General features: G+C 50.2%; 1 protein-coding gene across 6 annotated transcripts in view; it reads left to right on the plus strand.

The window, feature by feature from the left end:
* LOC144168958 (transformation/transcription domain-associated protein-like) overlaps positions 1-16,994 on the plus strand; it is a 137,810-nt gene extending 120,816 nt beyond the window's left edge. For all 6 annotated transcript variants that reach the window (XM_077697953.1, XM_077697957.1, XM_077697955.1 and 3 more), the window contains 9 exons: positions 256-563; positions 1,648-1,737; positions 1,846-1,939; positions 2,029-2,136; positions 3,835-4,275; positions 5,985-6,126; positions 15,033-15,229; positions 15,345-15,453; positions 16,724-16,994. In XM_077697953.1, the coding sequence (XP_077554079.1) occupies positions 256-563; positions 1,648-1,737; positions 1,846-1,939; positions 2,029-2,136; positions 3,835-4,275; positions 5,985-6,126; positions 15,033-15,229; positions 15,345-15,453; positions 16,724-16,833 (1,599 nt within the window). In that variant the 3' untranslated portion in view covers positions 16,834-16,994. The remainder of the gene's footprint in view (positions 1-255; positions 564-1,647; positions 1,738-1,845; positions 1,940-2,028; positions 2,137-3,834; positions 4,276-5,984; positions 6,127-15,032; positions 15,230-15,344; positions 15,454-16,723) is intronic.
* The last annotated feature ends 3,124 nt before the right edge of the window (positions 16,995-20,118 follow it).

Here is a 20,118-nt window from a genome sequence, read left to right on the forward strand (position 1 = left end):
TGGTTCACTGTAGTGACTGTAGTGTAAGAATATATTGACCGTGGCACAGGTGGGTGCGGAATCGCCGACGCGGGTGGGAAAATATCGCGTGCGCAATGCCGACGCGCACGAATCACGTGCAAAAAAGCTCCTGTCATGTGGAGAAAACTGGGGATGGGTGCTTGGCGGTGTGCAGAAGGTGGTATCAAATCGTTTTCTGGGGAGGAGTCGCAGAGTGGACACTGGTCGGACAAAGCTCTCCACGTTCGTGTGCAGATGGTGTGGTTCCGGGAGAACTGGTACGAGGAGGTTCTTCGGCAGCTGCGCCAGGGGCTGGCCAAGTGCTACGCGGTAGCCTTTGAGAACCGGGGCGCCGTGGCCGACGCCACCGTGACCCCGCACACGCTCAACTTCCTCAAGAAGCTCGTTTCCACCTTTGGGGTGGGCATTGAGAACGTCTCCTCCGTCACCACCACCTTCTCGAGCGCCGCCTCCGAGTCGCTGGCACGCCGTGCCCAGGCCACCGCCCAGGACCCGGTCTTCCAGAAGATGAAGGGCCAGTTCACCACCGACTTCGACTTCACGTGAGTTCCGAGACTACGTATGCAGTGCAACGTCTCCTGTATTGGAGGAAGGTTAGCTCTCATTAGGGTGAAAATGAAATCGTGCGACTTGGAGCTGTACGCTTTATTTGCTCATTGCGCAGTCACAGTTACAACTTTGGGGAGCAGGACTTTTATTAAAGTGTTTGCATGATGATCTCCTTGCTTGCATTCTTGTTGTACTTTGCACATTTGTTGCGGTCACTCTCTCCATAAGCGTTCCCGATGATCGAGGCAATCACACGATTAACATCGCAGGCCTGTGTTCTTTTAAACCCTTGCGCACTGGCTCTGGTCTGCCTATTCTGCACTTGTTTGCAGGGAATGCTTGCGGTCAGTCAGTTCAGATTGAGCTGACTTACTGTTGCAGCAGGAGCATGCTGCTGGTGGTCATAAAACAGATAGGTGTTTTTTGATGATTAAGCTGAGTATAGAAATCACACCAGGAGGGCTGTGTCAACCTTCGGTGTTCTGCACAAGCGTGTTAGCAGGGCTCGCATTTTATTGCTTCTATCTGTGTCTGTTGTCTGTGTCTGTGTCTGTCTATTTATCTGTGTCTGTTGATGCTCAAGCATAGCCTTATCAAAAGTTTCCCCTGGTGTTGGGCCATTCGTCGTTCGTCGTGTGATTTCATTCAGATCAGTTTGCAAAGCTTTACGGTGATTGTCAAAGGAAATTAATGGATAAATCCCTCAGTCATCACCAAAATTTTAATGGTACAAGAAACAGTAGGGTACCTAGCATGCTACCCTGGGGAACTCCAGACTTGACATGTTTGAAAGAAGGGGTACAATTGTTAGCGAACGTGAACTGTGTTCAAGGCGAAAGGAAGTCCTTAACCCATGACAAAATGTTAGAAAATTAGCCTGGAGAGTTTGGTTAGAAGCTGGTGGTAACACGGTTGACAGCTTTGGAGAAGTCGAGGAAAATAGTGCCGACCTGGGATCTACCATTAAGAGGTGAATGTATGTTATGAATGAATTTGGCGAGCTTTAAGAAGCACTGTAAGCAGCAGCTCTGTGTGTGCGCTGCCCAGCAGTGCTGAGTGCACTTTGCCCTGTTTCAGTGTGCCGGGGGCCATGAAGCTGCACAACCTGATCAACAAGCTGAAGAAGTGGATCAAGATCCTCGAGGCCAAGACCAAGCTGCTGCCCAAGTGAGCACTAGTGAATGGCAGGGTTTGGCAAAGGGGCACCCTCACGTTCTTGCACCTGAGTGCGACCCTAGTGCGAGCCCAGTGTGATCCTAGTGGTGTCCTTGGCAGGTCGCTGCTGATCGAGGAGAAGTGCCGCTTCCTGAGCAACTTCTCCCAGCAGACAGCCGATGTGGCTCTGCCCGGGGAATTCCTCCTGCCCAAGGTGAGTGCACAGTGCGGCCGCCCATTGAGGTCACCGCCCCCTGTGGTGCACAAGAGGGTGTGACTGAGTCCCCCCTTTGTTCTGTGCAGCACAACCACTACTACGTGCGCATTGCCCGCTTCATGCCCCGGGTGGAAATCGTGCAGAAGCACAACACGGCCGCCAGGAGGCTCTACATCCGCGGACAGAATGGAAAGGTAGGGAGAGGAAGGGTGGGTTGATTTGTGGCCGCAGCTGCTGCTACCCAGTCGCGGACTGGGGGTGAGGGGGCAACAGAAGACAGACCACGCAGTTACTGAGTCACCCCTGTAACTTGCCTCGAAGTCAAAGTGAACTTGAATGTGGGTGACAGGTTCAGCAGTGCTGTCCTTTGCTTCCGCTCTTACTGCACTGAGCGCACCAACAGGCCCAGTTGGTAAAGACAAATGACGAGTGGTCGGGTTGAGTGGCAAATGTTGTGCTTGTGTGCAGTTAGTGCAATAAGAGAGTGAGTGGTTGTGCCCAACCTGGGCTGCCATGAGCTCGTTTGTGTCCAAACTGTGGTGGGCGTTACTGAAACTCGAGTGCAAACTGGAGGCGTGGACATGCATGGAAACAACACCAGCATTGGTGTCACTTCATGTCAGACACGTGTCTGTAGTTTGCACTTTTGTTCTAGTGATGCCTTGCAACTAACTGAGCTTTTCGCTGCCTTGTACAGTAAAACCTCGATGTGACGGAGTGGGTAAAATTCATGAACCAATACTTCATTACATCAAAATTTTTCTACATTAGAATTTCCGGCTATTCTTAAGTGTGAACATCTTGAGGTGTTTACTGGGTGAAAAAATGTACTGCACATGTACCAGGTGCGCTTTAAACCCTTATCGATACACCTTGCACAGGCAGCAGTGGAAACGCAGCGCTGGCTGCAACCGTGAAGTGAAGCGCAAACTTCCAGCTACAGCTTATTATTTCCTGCCAGAACGGAGCTGAAGATGAGGTTGAAAACTGCTCTGTAAGTTAATTCATCCACACCGAGAGCAAAATTTGGATGCCTGCAGTAATAGTCAGCTTGAACTTCTCCAGGATTGGCTGGTCTGGAGGTAATGAGAATGCTGCCGCCGTAGGTGTGCCCCTCCCTATTAGCACAAGTTGTCAGGCCCTGCCTGCACAGCGTACTCTGCCCTTAGTAGTGCACCACTGTCGATGCGCGCATGTCATTTTAGGCCCAAGCTGATTGCCTTGTGGCAATGCTAAGACAGCATAAATAGAAGCGCGCTAAGACAGAAGGAGGAGTGAGAGCCCGTTCACACTTGCGACGAAGCGACACGATTTCTGTCTCGGCGACAAATATTGGTCTAGACCAAACGACAGAAACGATCGCCGTGTGACAAAGCAACCGAATTTCTGTCGCTTGGGCTTGCTTTTGTCGCAAGTGAGAACGGGCCTTAACAGACATGAGCACCCAAGTTTGTTACTCTCCTGTCTCAGTGCTGTTCAATTTATGCAGCGCACCAGCTCGCCCAGATACGAACTCACCCAGGCAGCCAGGAGGACATTGTCTGTAGGGGCATTAAAAGAGAATGGGTTGCAGTGTCAACTTGCCATGTTGCATGCACGAAGCGAAAGCAGGACTACGCAGATTCCTGTGGTGGTGGTTCCATGCACCACACTTGTCATACCCTCGCTGTGGGCTCTTCGTTCCTCAATCTTGGACTCACCATGGACCCCTGCAACAAGCAATCTGGCATTCGTTTTTCACGAGTGCAAGACTGTAAAACAAAGAGCCTCACAGGTTACCCGCAGCTTGGGGGTGCTTGTTTTGCCACTCGTGTGTTAGTATCAGGGGCCTGTTTCGGTTCTCCTTGCCAAAGCCCCCCCCCCCTCCACTCTCTCCCCCCTGCTCCTCGCAGATCTACCCGTACCTGGTGGTGAACGACGCGTGCCTCAGCGACGCCCGGCGGGAGGAGCGGGTGCTGCAGCTGCTGCGCATGCTCAACCACCAGCTGGACAAGCAGAAGGAGACGGCCCGCCGCCTGCTGCACCTGGCCGTGCCGCGCGTGGTGGCCGTCAGCCCCCAGATGCGCCTGGTCGAGGACAACCCGGCCTCGGTGTCGCTGCTGCAGGTGTACCAGCGGCGCTGCGCCCAGCGGGGCGTCGAGCACGAGGCCCCCGTGGGGCGCTACTATGAGCGGCTGGCCGCCGTGCAGGCGCGCGGCTCGCAGGCCAGCCACCAGGTGCTGCGCGACGTGCTGCGCGACGTCCAGGCCTCCATGGTGCCCCGGCAGCTGCTGCGCGACTGGGCCCTGGCCACCTTCCAGGCGCCCACCCACTACTGGACCTTCCGCAAGCAGGTACTCCCACTGTGGGGGGGCGGGGAGGAGACCTTTGACACGTTGACGCAGCAGCTGAGGCCCAAAGACATGCGGGTTAGACTCCCGGCAGCCGTAACTCCTTTTTCAGATGGAGGCGGAGAGTGAAAAACGCGCGTGTCCAGGGTTAGGCGCTTATTAGAGACCCTCAGTTTGTCAAAACGAATCCAGAGCCCTCCACTACTGTGGGCCTCATAATATAGGTGTAAAGTGAAATCCCTGAACTTCAAGGAAGTGTAGTTTCAGTGCTCATCAAGTTTTGTGGGCATGTTTTACCCTAGCAAGGATTTGCTGGGCACCGAAACTTTGCCCCTTGAGGCACGTGGTTGTTCTCCGCTCGGCACGACAGCCAACATGCTTGATGGACTGTGTCACTGTTCCTTCCTCTTCGGGCCTCGCTAGGGTGACCAGCTGCCCTTCCATGCTGTCTGACATCGCTGCGTTCTCTGAAAACAGGTTGCCGCACCACAGGCAATGGAATTTGTTAAGAGGACCCAAGGTGGACACTCCCAAGGTGTACACCGTAGCAACAAAAGGCACAGCTTGTTAGAAACAGTGTATTCCTCCCTAGTCTGCACACAAACGGTGCTACCCGAGAGCGAAATTTAGTGCTTGTGGCTGTTGTCTGGACTTCTTACGCCTACTGTCTTTTCCGAAAAGCAGGTTGTATCAAAAGTTTGCATGCTCCTTCTTAAACCTCGGTGCTAGTCCACAAGGGGTGACCTGTGCCAGCATTCATTTCTCCAGTGCAGTGCCTTTTGTACAGCTCAAAGAACGGAAGGGGCTTACATCGCGTGCCATTGTTTGCATGTATGCTCCACCCAGAGTTCGTCGTCTCCCCGACTGGATGACTCCGGTGTAAGCCACCAATACCATACTTACCCGATTCTAACATGCACCCGATTTTCCAGGCAAAAAACCTAGAAAACTTGCACCTCCAATTGTAACGCGCTCGGAACTTTGTGAGCAAGAAAAACGAATGCGAGAGGAACGGGTGATTTATTTCCCAAAGTAATCTCACTCACCTCACTTCTCGTTGCTCGCCGAGAGCTCCTTGTCGCCTTCTGCTGACCGCGACATCATGTCCTCGGTGCCATCAAGCGCGTTCGCGATACCATGGTCGATGGGATCGTGGCCCACGCCTTGCATGCCCATCCTGCGAGCTTCTCCAGAGGCGCACGCCACAGCCAACCGCTCGTTGTGAACGTGTGGGAGCCGCTCGTAAGCCGTGGAAGTGGCGCACCGTCGTTGCCACTGCGCACAAGTGGAACAAGTGGAACAATTTGGCGATTTGTGTGAACGCCGATAGAAAAGCCTAGGCACTTAGGTCCAAAAAATCGTTGCTAAAAGCTTTGCCGCCATCTTGAGATGGCGATGGGGGGGACTAAATTTCAGCTGTTTTGGCAGTTTCGGTTTCGTATCCGATTCTAACGCGCATGCGATTTTTCAACCTATTTTTCCGGGAAAAAAGTGTGCGTTAGAATCGGGTAAGTATGGTACATGGCAGAGGCTGCTTTCTTTCGAGTGCTAATCACCAAACCTTAACCCCTGTCTTGGTTTGCCTTCTCCCTTGCAGAGGAGCATGTCAACTGTCTCCTGAAAAAGCCCTGTTATGCTATTTATAAGCCTTAGGAGGAGGCCGGCAGCAGCGGTGACAACTCCTGTGCTCTCTCCTCTCCGTTTGTGTGCAGTTCACGCTGCAGCTGTCACTGGCGGGCTTTGCGGAGTTTGTGATGCACCTGACGAGGCTGAACCCGGACATGATGTACCTGCACCAGGACTCGGGGCTCATGAACCTCTCCTACTTCAAGTTTGATGTGGACGACATCTCTGGTGAGCAGTCAGTGGGGGATGATGGGAGGGAACGGAAGGGCGTTACCCGCTCTTTTCCACCCGCATCCCACGCCCCTCAGATCGGTCCTAACTGGCACCTCTGGCACCTCGAGCACTTGCCCCCCTCATTCTGACCAGAAAACCGAACGACCCAGTGTGGCCTGCTTGTGCGCAGTCGCAGTCAAAGCAAGCAAGCAGTCTAGACCGTGCTTTGACGAGTCGCGGTCACAAGACGCAGTCTCGACCTGGAATGTGGCTTGTCGTTTAGAAGAACTTTGGTACAGTGGAACTATCGTGATACGACTTTCAAGGGGCCGCGCGAAAGCCCAATTTGATCGGAGTACAGGTATATGCCACTCTAGCAGACGGTCACACATGATAGGTGGTCCAAGAACTTATTTAAATACCTACAGTGTATAGCGTATGTCGTGGTAGCTGCAAAAATCTGTAATATAAACGATACCGCACTAGTAGAAAGAAAATATGCGCGAATCCTACCATATCGCTAGCTACCTTTCAGTCATTTTTTGTTTATCACCACTCAGATGGAGGCCTCTTAAAAACAAAGGCGCGGTCTTTATTTTGTCCCCCCTTTTTTTTTTTTTTCACATCAGCCACTGGCAAAGTGTGAGTGCATCTGTAACTTCCTTTGCTTGTGTTTTGTGGGAGCACGGCTGATTTTCTTAGCATCTATGAATGGATGCTGCAGGACAATGTGATAAGAACGCAAGCGGGTTTTTTTTTTCACCCCACCTCTCGTTCGCAGTGCCAGAGGAGGTGGCTTATCACCCCACGTACAGGAAGCGGAAACTTCCTAGGAACATTTTTTTTTACTGAACTGGTGCAGGTTAGTGCAGTGTCATGCAGATCAGTGCAAAGTGCTACTGGGGATAACAATTAGTAAAAAAATGAATAACATATGCTGCACTGCTTGCACCAGTGCAGCCAGTTCAGGTAAAAAAAAAATACCTCTCCGGTGTCACAGCTCACTATCTCCACTTGTTCGAAAAGGGAAAGTGCGGTAGCTTATCTGCACGACGTTCTAGTGGAACAATATACCGCGCATGAGGCAGGGGAGAGGAGAGAAAGGGGGCTGACTATCTTCCGGTGACAAGCAAGGACAGTTGTGGTTATCATTTGAGTGCAAACGAAAAATAAAGGGTGCTTTTTTTCTTTTTCTTTCGTGTGTCGAAGTTAGAGGAGAGCAGGGAGCGTGCGTTGCATCGAATGGCTGATTCTGTCTTTTTTTTTAAATTTCTCACGACCTTAAAATGATGCCCTAGCTGCGCCGGTCAATCGGCGGACCCAACAAAAAATTGTACTATAAATGGTATTTTGCTTCGGTCAACTGAGTTTTAAACGACATGCTTATGCATTGAGTTCTGTGGGAGGCAAACCGGTGGTCACAAAAACCTGTGCTATATATGGTGCACTATAAGCAGCTACGTTATAAATGGTCTACACTGTGTATGTAGTGCCTTCTCATGGAATTTGCAAACCCCTAAGTGAAATCCCACGTTTGTGCAGAAAAACAAAACAAAAAAAAAAATTTGCAGCTCCTGCACTAGTCGCCAGCTGGGTGCCTATCCATCCGGTGCTAACCCTTCAGGCCTGCGCCTTGTGTGCGCGAGATAAACTGGGAAGGCTGACGCAGCTGGGCAAATTGAGAGGGGAAAAGGTGAGAACGTGGCGATGGCAAGGGGAAGCGAAACAAATGGTAGTGCGAGGCAACGGTTAAAGAAAAGGTGGGAAGGAAAAGAACGAAGCGGCAAACGTGGCTTTGAAAGACTGATAAGCAGAGGCAGGTGGTAAGAGCAGTGAAGGCCTGCAAGAGACGACATTGGGGCAATGCAGAATTTGAAACAACGAACAGGTGGAGAGAGAGCGTTGTTAAAGGAAGAAACGTGGATCGAGTGGCCGAGGAAGGCGGGACTTCAGTCATCACCTTGGGGGTATTGCACACTTGTTTTCGCGTTTGTCAGCTTGATGGGAGCTTCAAACTGGCCGCCTGGGCCCTGACTTCTCGCGGTTGGCGCAATGGCACTCAGCTGCTGCATGGGGCCATCAAAGGTTAAGCTCCCGCTTGCCAGTACCCGCCTGCTTGCTTGAGTGGGTTCAGCAAATGGTCGGGCCTGTACCTTTGCACGTTAAAGGGGTCCTGAAATACCTTCCGCCGATGCATGGATGTACATGCACCCAAATAAAGCAATGTATTTGCAATCTCCTCCCGCAAGAATTTTGTTAAAGCGATGAGTATTAGCTGAGAAATCGTAAATCAAAAACCGCGCATTATCGTCGCTCCGAGTTTCCTCCTCCTTTCGACTTACTCTCCGCTGTTGACGGCGAGCGAGCCTTGCCTCCCATGATGCTGCGCTCCGCAGCGGTGACGTACTTCCGCTGTTGCGCTGCTCAGACCGTCGTCTGCTACGGGCAAGCTTTGTTGACACCATGAATCCCGCACGCACTCCGCTCAAGGCTGGAAAAGCGAACGAAAAATCTGGCCGCATGTATGCGGCGGCCTGGCCTTGCCCTTTCGCGGTGTACGTTGCTGGCGGCACATGACTTTTTATCGGCGGCGAACTCGCAGCCGCACGGGGAGGGTCGTGCGCTCGTTCCCTTGATGCACTGCGCACTGTTTATCCAAAAAGTGCCGTATCAGATGTGGCCCCGCTGGTGCCGGGTCTTATTTTGCGGCGGTGGTAATTCCTGCCGGAGCAATGTGAAAAAGACATTTTGAACCGATACAGAACCCGTGCACAAAACGCTTCAATCATGTGACCAGTTCAGCTTGGGGCGACGCGTGGTGGAGAGCGGCAACGTTGGCAAAACATTCTCCGCCGCGGCTCTGAGCTTTCTAGCGCTGGAGCGAGCGCCATTTCTTTGACAATCTCAAACATCGGTTGCCTTGGCAACAAGGCACAAACCGCTCCAGAAGTCAGTTACGGTTCCGTGATCCCGGTTCAGCTTGGGGCCCCACCTCGCGGCATATGGGCACTGCAGGCATACTACTCACTCCCATTTGGAAGTGCGAGATGCGTTTGGCATTACAGGAGGCGATGGTGTGTGTGTTGTGGACGCCTTTGTTTCGCGATGAAATGCGACGTTGTGCTTCTGCGGGTGGATAGTGCTTCCCATGGTCTGGATTATCTTTCTCAAGCGGCGTACGACTCAACCTCGCATGGCGTATGTGCAGTGGGTGTGGCTAAAAGCCATCTCGGCTTGTGCGCCAGAGTTAAGTGACTTGCTGTTCGTCCCCGCAAACCGCGCGCGAGGTGAGTGCCGAATTTACGAGGGGCAGGAGGAGGGCAACCCATCGTCTGTCAATCGCGGTTCGGACTTGCAACGCATGTTGTGTTCGTTCGAAACGCATCTCTGGATTGTTTGGAAGTTGAAAAAAATGTATGCGCCAAACCCGGGCATTCGGCTCAGGGCGTTCTCTGCGACTGCAAGAAAGAAGTGCCACGGTGCTTCAACGCTTTCTTTATGAAACGTACTCAGGTAAGAGAATATCCATGTCGTGTTATGGCCGTGTTGCATTCGATACAAACTGTTAAGCGTTTGTTTACCCTTGTTTCGTTTGTCGTGAAATGTCCAAACACTCCGGCGCTACGCTGGCAGATCAGCCGGCGAGCCGACGCTGAGCAGACGACTCATCTCTTTGCCGGAAGTGCGTGAAAAAGTCGCCCAATAGCAGGATGTCTAGCTCGTGACGAACATCTGGGAATCGATGATGTAGACATGTGAAGATGGCGGCGTCCAAAAACACGAAGGAAAGGGTGAGAAAAAAACGACAAACTTTGCAACAAAAGTGTGAGCTTTCCGCTGCGCGTAAAAGAGTAATACTTGGCACAGAGGACGTTGACGACCCAATCTAACGGTTGCGCTAGTTCATTTAGTGTGCTCAAAATGCCTTTCAGGGCCCCTTTAAGCAGTGTCAAACAGGGTTTAAGAAATAAAGATCAAGATGAGCCGGCGTAAAAGGTGGGAAAAACGCCAGCATATCCACTCCAGCGTCTATCGTATGAAGTGGAACGCATGCACCCAAGCGTTGTGTAATTGGGGTTTCTATGGGGAGTTTGCCGGGACCATGGTGGTTCATCATAAGAAACGGGTCATTGTAAGACCAGGTGCGTATGATCAAGGTTACATTGTAGTAAAAAAAAAAATGTTGGTACCACCTCATTCTCTGCCACGTCCTTCATGTGTGCTTTTGTTGCGCTTAACAATTGGTTCATCATGGAGTGCCAACTAGAGGCCAAACACACACGCTGATTGGACAGAGAAGGTGGGGCGTGGCCTCACTGACAGGTGGTGGGAGACAGCGCCTGTTGGGGCACTGCGTCATTCTGGTAGCACTGGATGAGTGAAGTTTGCATGCTAGGCGAACCATAAAGGAGCTGTGCGAGCATAGACGCCAACAGGGCGAGACGATGGCCAGCTAGGCAGGGGAGACAGAGACGTGAAGAGGCGAGCATAGGCCAATGGCGGCTACTCTTCAAAAGTTTGGATAAAATGACATGCCTTTATTCACTAGCAAGTGTGCCTGAAGTTAAGTCAAGGTGTTGCAAATGGCAAACATTGCACATGGGCTGCACTGTTGTCTGGGGATGTGCCAAAGAGGGCTGTATTTTTACGCGTATAACCTGCACCAAAAATGCGAAAATTTCAGAGGCAAAGTGGGCGTGTGGATAATATGCGGGGTTTTTCCTGTAGTGCAGCGTCACGGCAATGTGTGTTGTGCCGTGAAGCTCCTACGCAGTAACATGAGTAAGCCTTCCATGGCAGTGATTGCGCAAAGCATACAAGGACAGGGAAGAAAAAACAAGGACAAGTGCACTCTAACAACTGAATTTTATTCGTGAACTAGCGGTAGTACCCGGCGGTGCCCGGGTGGGCCATTATATTAAGGACAGCAATTGGTATTTGTTAGTCGCCATATTAGGCTACTTCAGTGGGAAGTCGTACACACTCGGAAGCACCTGCCTGCTGTCATATAGCCTTCACTTCAGGCGCGTCGTGGTAATTTGTTGCGCCTGGTGCTCGTGTTTTACTCTAACTCTCGCTAAACAAATTGCACCAAGATGGCGCGTTTGAGCGAATGAGTCAGTGAGTGAAAAAGATTTTTTGAGCCGGCGAAGTTGGAGTGGTTCCCAATTTCAGAAAGCCATGTGATGAGTGGGCAGGCTTCACTCTGGAGGAAGTATTGTCAGGACATCCAGATCGCTGATTGTCACCAGGTTCTCCCACAGCTCAAGGTTTGGAAAAGTGGATGAAAGAAGGAGGAGCTTGGATTGCTTTCGCTCTTAATATATGAGGAAGAGTGCCAGGTTGCAGCCACAACTTGAATTCGGCAGGAGATTGCGCTGGGAACACATGATGGAGGCCGGCTGGGAGAGGGGTATTCTTCCTCGTAGGAAGTGCTATCTCAGAAGATATGAACGATGCTCATCGGGACAGTTTTATCATAAGTAACATGGGCTTCCTGTGGGAGGCGCGAGCTTGCAGAAAGTCCCAGCAGATGCCGAGGGCTAACCTTTGCACTTTTTACTGGTATATCTTTTCTTTTACATTTATGATATATGACACCTGCTCCTACTGGAGACGCGTAGTTGCCGAAGGTGTCAACAGATGGCGACCGCTAAGCGAACGCGGGAAAACTCAACTGAATTTTACGTCCAAAAGTATGCAGAATAAAAAATCTCGCTGGCCTTCTAATCCACATCTTAGGACAAAATCCTGAAAGTGGTTTTTGGGCAATTAAATGGGCAGCATTTTCAAGAAAAAATGAATGGGATATATCAACTGGCTGGGTGATTATTTGTGAAAGTGTAAAAACACAGTGTTTTCCCGAAATCCCGCTTGCCTCTATTGGGAGGGTGTCATTGAAAAATGTTGTATAACAGTGTTGAGATAAGTGAGTAAGTTGCCTATCTCAACAAAAACCTGTTCGATATCTCCGATGGCGGGCGGTAAAAAAATTAATAAATGAAAAACATTTTTACCGCTTTAAACTCTCTCCATGGTGGAATTTTTAAAATTTTAAGAAATATTGACCCCTAACACCCTAATCAGAACGTGCCCTTGCAATCTGTAGCCGTTTGAAAGAGCAGTTTGGCTAGACGTGTACATAACCTGTCGGGCCTTTTTGGCTCATCAGCTGTGTAATTTGTAAAAAAACAAATTGACCCCTTTAGCGGCGTCGCAGAGCGAAATCCTTAAAAATGGTTCTGTGCATTTGTATGAGTAACATATTCTAGCAAAAATCGGGTGGATTACTGAGTCGGTGAAAAATTTATTCGAGAATCTTTAGGAACACCATTTTAGTTCCGGAATGCGGTATCACCCCGCTGGGGCAGGTTAGGGTGAATTCCAAAAACTACTTTTTAGGTATTCTTAAAGGCTACTTATATCAGCAAAAAGTGCTTCGATATGTGGATGGGTGACCGAGAAAATCACGAATTCGCGAAACCACAATTTCACGCTTTTCTTCGGTTCGGAGGGCAATTTCTCAAAAACCCGCCTTAGTGAGCACCTACTCAATGACGCAAATAAACTTGTGAAATTTCAAGTCTCTAGGTCTAACAGTTTTGGCTGGGCGTTGATGAGTCAGTCAGTCAGTCAGTCGGGCACTTCTCTTTATAGGTAGAGATTGTGACTTTCGCCTAGCAGTCGATGTTGTGACTTCCGCCTTGAGCTCAGTGTATACTCTACTTGCTAAATATACGCTTTTTCTGTCTACATAGTATGCGATGTGTTGCTTGAGCAGCAGCTTTGGTGCAGCCTTTCCTGTATCAAATGTGTGAGCAATACGCGAGGATTTTTTTTCCTTTCCCAGCGGGCTGCAAGTGGGGGTGCGGATTATATGCAGGGGTGGGTTATACGCACGAAAATAGAGTATCTTTTTGGGTACCAGCACAGAGACAAGTGTTCTGGCTGCAGCAGTGTGCAACTGTATGTACAGTGAGTACTGCATACTTAGTACTACAGTCCAACCCGCTTATAACAATGCTGGTTATAACAATATATTGGAAATAACAATGAACAGTCACAGCACCAACTTTGCGCTGCATTATATGGTAAAATAAACGCCGTTTTACAATGGCCATTTTCCTTATTATTCGTTATAACAATTGAGCCTGATGGTATGAGCCTACGTAAAATATAGTAGTATATCTGGAGATCTGAGAGAGATCATGGGGGCATTGTGTGTGACCAGGCGTGACTCTCAACAGTTCTTCCTAACATCTTTCCAACACTCAGAAAAAATTGGTGCCTTTTATTCAGCCTCACTACCCCTCAAGGGAGACATCTCCGAACTTTCCCTCTTATCTCCTCTATCAGCTGGCCCAGTAGATAAAAGAGGCAGGGGGCACCTCTTTAGCCCTGTTTATAAAATCTACATCGCAGTAAAGGGGATCCTTTAGGCTGCTGTTGATTAACTATGCTAGAAAAAGCAGAAAAGAACGCCACTTTGGTAATATGCAACCTGCCATTTGTTAAAAAAGAAAGAAAGCAAAGTCAAGGATTTGAAGCGGAGACTTCAACGCGACCACCACGCGACCACCACGCGACCACCACGCATCGTTGAACATTCCGGTCATTCGTCTTTCGTCGCGAAGCAAGAGCGGAAGGATGCGGCAGAGCTTCACCGTGGTGAAGAAAGTGGACGTTGTCGGATGGCACCCGAAAGGCCGGCAGCAACGTGAGTAAGACCGCATGCCAATTTGGGCTGGATCGTAACCAAGTAAGGCAGTGGAACTCTACGTACGAAACTCTCCTTCAGGAGTGCCAGGGCAAAGGAAAGTTTAAGCGGTCATTGAACAGCGGTCGACCTGTGTTTTCCGAAGAGATCGACGACGGACTTTTTGAATTTGGTGCGGTATATCAACAGCCCTCGATGGATCAGAAGACGGAGAGCTTCATGAGTGGCTCGCTTCAGCGTTCCCTCCTTCTGCTGCCGTGCCAACCACGTCGAACTCCGTGCGTAAGGACGTGGTCGACCTTTTGTTTGACAGTGAGAGCGACTCTTCGTTCGACGGTTTTGACGACGAATGAATACAGTGCTAATAAACGCGCGTTCGTTCTTTGGCTGCGATACATTTCTCAACTTTTTTTTACTGCACACCGAAAGTTAGCCCACATTATATTTTCACTCGACTTGCTCTCGATCTTAGGTGGGTGATCTGTCGGGATTTTATGGTAATATGTACTAGATATGCTGGTAGTACTGTAGTCGTGGGCTGAAGTGTGTGGTTGTTATGTTTCAGCGCCTTGTATGTTTTCTTTAAGGGACTCACCTGGTAACATTCCTATGGGACTTAGTAATTCATTACCCCTGGGCTTGAAAACCATTAAGCTCCAATACAAAAAGTTTTAGTTTTTTTTTTTATTTGCACATACAGTAGGATTGGTTAAAATACCAGGTTTCATAAATATGGTCCGAATGGCCTAGTTGGTTGTTTTATAAATGTATCACTTCTGTACGAAAGTAAAAACTGACGCACTCGCTTGCCAGAGAGATAGCGCCATCTGGTGCAAAGTAACTAAACTAAAATTTGTTTCTTCTTTATTTTTTTATTTCAGTGCAGAAGCAATATAATACTAAAACAAGCAAACTAGGCCATTTGGAACATCGTCACGGATCTGTAAAACTTTTCGTATTAGAGTGAAATGGTTTCTAAGCCCGCGGGTTATGTCATCAGGTGAGTCCCCATAAATGGTTGTTCTCCCACCTTTTCATGTGTGAGAAAACGTGTAATGTTGATCATCTGGCCCCCCCCTATTATGACGCCTAGTGGGCGAAGTGGGCGTATAAATGAAGGAAAATGTAAACTCGGGCTGCACTCCTCTGTAGTCCTGTCACCGTCCCTCCCGTCGGCTGACCTCCTGCCCTCCTGCCCTTGCAGGGGACCTGGACGCGAACCGGCCCGTGCCCTTCCGGCTGACGCCCAACCTGTCCGAGTTCATGACCAGCATCGGGGTGGCGGGCCCCATGACGGCCGGCATGATCGCCACTGCCCGCTGCATCGCCCAGCCCAGCTTCAAGGTGCAGGCTCTGCTGCGGGCCGTGCTGCGTGACGAGATGATCGCCTGGCACAAGAAGGTACTGCTGCGGTGGCCGCCTGCTGCAGGGCACCTGGGGCCATCGTCCCCCTGTGCACTGTGTGTGTGTAGGTAGGGGAGCTGAAGGAGTGCCACTCTCTCCCTCCCTCATGCAGAAGCAAGACGACAGCCTGGCCCCCGGGTCGACGCCGCAGGACATGGAGGGCGAGCTCCTCATCGGCATGGTCTCCAAGGCTGTCAGTGCGGTCATGACGCGGCTACAGAGTGAGTGGCTCCGCCTCCTGGAGGGAGGAGGAAGCTCTCCTTCCCCCTTGGGCGCATGGCAGCAGCACAGCATTTGCGCTGTCTTTAGCACTTGTGTTTGTCCTTGCTGTGTGACCTCTGCTGGGTTCTAAAAGAGCCCCAGCGCGATGCCGAAGCCAATCCACCTTTTTTTTTGCACTGCTCTGAAGCGGTGCCGTAAAATGTCAGTCAACTGTGAGATGACACCTAGTGCCGGCCACATTGTGCAGGGAGCAGCAGGGACTTACCGTATTTTTGTGCGTATAGCCTGCAGCAAAATGGTGAAAATTTCAGTGGCAAAGTGGGGTGCAGATAATATGTGAGGTCTTTCCTTTAGTGCAGCTTCATGGCAATGCGCGTTGTGCCGTGAAGTTGCACTGCGCGTTGTGCCGTGAAAATGACCTTGTGTACAACAGTGAGGACTGCGGCTCAAGTGATAGCTCCAGCGAGAGCAGTGGTACTGAGTGAATTGTGACTTTCGCTTTGCAGTCAGTGTGTACTCTACTTGCTAGATACACGCTTATTCTGTCTGCACAGTATGTGATTTGCTTGAGCACTAGCTTTAGTGCAGCCTTTCCTGTATCAAATGTGCGGACAATACGCGAGGATTTTTTTTTCTTTCCCGCGGGCTGCAAGTGGGGGTGCGGATTATATGCAACGGCGGGTTATACGCACAAAACTACAGTATTTATTGCCCTGTCACTCACAGCGTGGCACGACGCGGTGGACCCCCTAAAGGACTAACGGTCGGGTCACTTGTTACAATTTCCTGGTCTCCGTGAGGTGGCATGGTTTCACAGGTCTTGGGAGTGGATCTGGGCTGCGGCAACGCGCAAACTTTGCCTCGAAATGCAGCTTTAGTGCACTGCGCGGGGATGCATGCGCTGTCACCAGCTCTCATTGTCATTGCAATCTTTCTTCATAGTGTCAAAAGAAAAAAATGAAATAGTTTTCCTGTTCGGTCGGGCCCTTGCCATTTTATGTTAGTGCGCTTGCCTTGCCTTTCCAAAGGTTGGATGCCGCCGTGCGGTGTTCAACAGGATGAGATAAAAGGTGCAGCCCTGCCACAAGCCAGAAGGGAGCGTTTAAGCTAGCAGCTATCTGTAATAGATGTGGCTTGCCATACAGCAATGAATTTCTTTTTTGGTTCCACCTGGGGCGACTTATTTAGGGTTGAGTATTTTGCACCACGGCTTGCTTGTTCCTGATACATTGAGTGATGAATATCTTCCCTCTCCCTCCCCCCTATCAGCGCTGGCCACATTTGACGGTGCCGACAGCAAGGTCAGCACGCTGGTTGCGGCTGCCAACAGCCACGACAACCTCTGTCGGATGGACCCAGCCTGGCACCCCTGGCTGTGATCTGCCCCCTCTGCTGGGCGCCCCCTCATCACTCGCTCACCTCCGTTGCATGGCTGCTGCCAGTGCTGTGCGGCACCGTGTCTCATCATGTGCTCATCCCTGTTACTAATGTTATTTTTCCTGACATTAAAGCAAGGCTGCCCTTGTTGTTTTGTACAGTACGGTTGGCTCACGATGCGTCTTTGCTACACAACTTCCACAGTGTGACAGCAGCAAAAGTGGGTAACGGACGTGTCGACAGCATTGTGTTGGCAGGCATTTGGCGCTTGCCTAACTTTGACATGGTACCAGCACAAAGTGAAGGACAAACAGTGAGGCGACCAGATGGGATGAGCACTGGCCTGCCATTTTTCTGGTCAGAGCATGGCATTTACTGGTATCTGGATGTGTGCACAATTTGTTAGCCTGACAGACGTATTCACCTTTGTGGGACAAAACCAGGTAGCAGTAAAGCTTTGTTAGTGCAAATGCAGGCACAAAAGTCACTGTTAGGTAAGCTTGACATGCACTCATGCACAGAGGTTTTTGTTGGAGAGATTGCAGTGTTCTTTTCTACGTGTTTTGTTTGATAGCCTGAGCTCTGTGTTGATGCTAGCCGTCAGAAACCAAGTGCCAATCCTGCACACCTGTCAAGCCTTGCCAATTACTGCAGGTTATTCTTAATGCTGATCTGACCTCAGCTGTGCAAATACGGCTACAATTGAGCACAACTGTGTACGAGTCATATTAACCTTACCTTGTTTGGCCATGGTTTCTGCCAAATTTTCGAAGTTGACTTCCCAACTTGGTGACTCTCCGGCGGAGCTAGTTAGTATAAGGAAGTCTGGGAGTTGCTTGTGCATTCGATGACCATCGATAATGTTGGAAGGTGTGCAAATATATTAGAAAGTTCGAAATACTTTGCGAATAGTGTTGGTATTCAACTCGATTCGCACCACAGCTTAAGAAATATTTGCAGTTCGAATATTTGGAATTTATGAACAATAGAGCAGTGCAAGCTAGCTCTGCCACTAATGCAAACATTCATCTTCATGCAACAAGCACCTTGTGGCCGGCTTTCTCACACGACACTAAACCTGTGCAAAAAAAGCCTGACATGTACAAGCATTGCAGGAACTGATGTTGGCTGCAGTGGAATGTGACTTTTGTAAAATATATAAGCCGAAATGAAGTACGTAATGGTTGTTGGCTTGCAGTGAAGTTCAAGCCAATAGCACGCCTAGCCTTTCTGCAATCACTGGAGTGACCATTCAAATATACTTGCTGCATTTATAGCATGTTGAGCAATCTGTATTTCTTCGTGGAGTGCTATGCGTGTTAAATTTTCAAGTTGAAATTATAAGGTTTAACATGCCGACGCTACACCTGGGCTACGAGGTGTGCCGTAGTGGAGGGAGGCTCCGGATTAATGTTGACCGCCTGGGGATCTATAACCATGTAAAAGTTTTGTTCCTCTGCTTGACCCTGTTTGGAAACTCCACGAGGCACTAGCACATTTTGAGACAACCGACTGTTGGGGCGTGTACAGTGGAGGGACCAAGGTTACACACAGAGGACGGCTGTGAAGAATGATGCAAGTGTAGTTGCACAATCAAGGATCGCAGCCAGTTGCCTCCAGCGCTGGTGGGACTCCATCACGAGTAACTTCAAATGCTTTGCATAGATCTACCAATTTTTTTTCCTGTACTTAATGATTGGTTGATTAAGGCCATCCGTCTTTAACAGGGGCCTTCGGAGGCTTTGTATTGTGTGAGGTACGAATCCTCCGCAAGCTTCCAGTTGTGTATCGATATGTACTGAGATACAAAGTCTGTCTCTTTCCGAGCAATAGCAGGGCTAATCACGACTGAGTGCATTTGAGGTCTGGTGCATTGTTTTAAGTAATATATGCATATTCTTAAATGCACACCTCAAGTTCCAATATGCAGGCCTACAGTCCCCTACCTACTTGATCAATACTGTGATGTGGAAGATGTGTGGATTCATCCAGGTCACAATGAAAGGCATGAGCTGCCTGAGAATGGAGCGCAAACCAGTGGGTGACCTGGTTGGTCGCCAGACGTGAATAAGTTTCGTGCGTAGTTTGCTGTAATACTGGTTATGACCATGAAGACCCAGAACCATTGCCAAGGGCACTTCTGCAAAGTTTGGTTGGGAGTGGTGCCTTGTTCAACCAAGTTGGTACCTCCTCTCAAAGTTACAGGAAAGTGGCTTTGAAAGGCGAAAATCAGAGAAGTCAACGCTTACGAGACCGCCCCCAGCGATACGTGCAAGGGGATTATTAGAAACGTGGACATCGCAGACGGGCCTGCAACCCTTGAAAGGAACATTTTGAACGACCGTAACCCGTTGGCGCTCGGCGTCAAGAGAATCAAGAACTCCGGATCTGTTATTATTGTATTCGATGGACTTCGTGTACCAAACTTTGTGAGATATGGACCTACTCTAGTGCGCTGCTACTTATATCGGAAACAAGTGGACGTGTGCTACGCTTGCGGAAAGATCGGACACCGGAAGGACGTTTGCCCGACACCCGGTGTTTCGGAATGTAGGGGCTGCGGCGTGCGCAACCCAAGTGACCCACATGTGTGCAACCCGAAATGCAAGCTGTGCGGGGGCTTGCATGTGACAGCGGATAAATCGTGCAAGAAACGCTACTTGATGCCATACGTGGTGCGTGTTAGACGTCAAGAGCGAGCGAAGGCACAGATGGTCAAGGAAGAGACGCAGACGGTGAGCGACAGGTCCGAATCCAGGGGGCGAGCTAGCTCGCGCTGCCGCTCTCGGTCCCGACGTCGTGCGTCATCAAAAAAGCGAGACGCAAGCAGGAGCAGAGGTCGCTCCCGCTCCAGAGGGCCGCAGGCGCGTTTCGCGGCTGGTGGTGGCGCAGACTCGTGGGCCAACAAGGTTAAGGGCAAAGAAAAAGGCGCGGATCAGCCAATGACCCAAGCGAATCGTAGTCTAGAAAGAGATAGGATTCTATCGCTGGAAAAGGAGAACAACAGCCTCAGGGCGGCGGTAGAGAGGCTCACTCTCGAATTGATCGAGCTCCGCAGAGAGATTACTCGTAACAAGTCCGAGTCCTCTGAGAGTCCCTCTGATAGCGAAGTTCCGGGGTCCATGGAGGTTGCTCCGTCAGAGGGCGAGCGTCCCTCAGATAGCGAAGTTCCAAGGTCCATGGAGGTTGCTCCGTCAGAGGGCGAGGTCGCAGAGTGCCCAGCTCCCAAGGAGCGGGCCCTTACTCCGCCCAGTCAGTTGCAGTTTAAGGCAAAGTCGGAAATCAAG

This window comes from Haemaphysalis longicornis, unplaced genomic scaffold (assembly GCF_048455015.1).
Source record: "Haemaphysalis longicornis isolate Haplotype H1 unplaced genomic scaffold, Haemaphysalis longicornis Haplotype H1 scaffold_2, whole genome shotgun sequence".
Classification (NCBI taxonomy): domain Eukaryota; kingdom Metazoa; phylum Arthropoda; class Arachnida; order Ixodida; family Ixodidae; genus Haemaphysalis; species Haemaphysalis longicornis.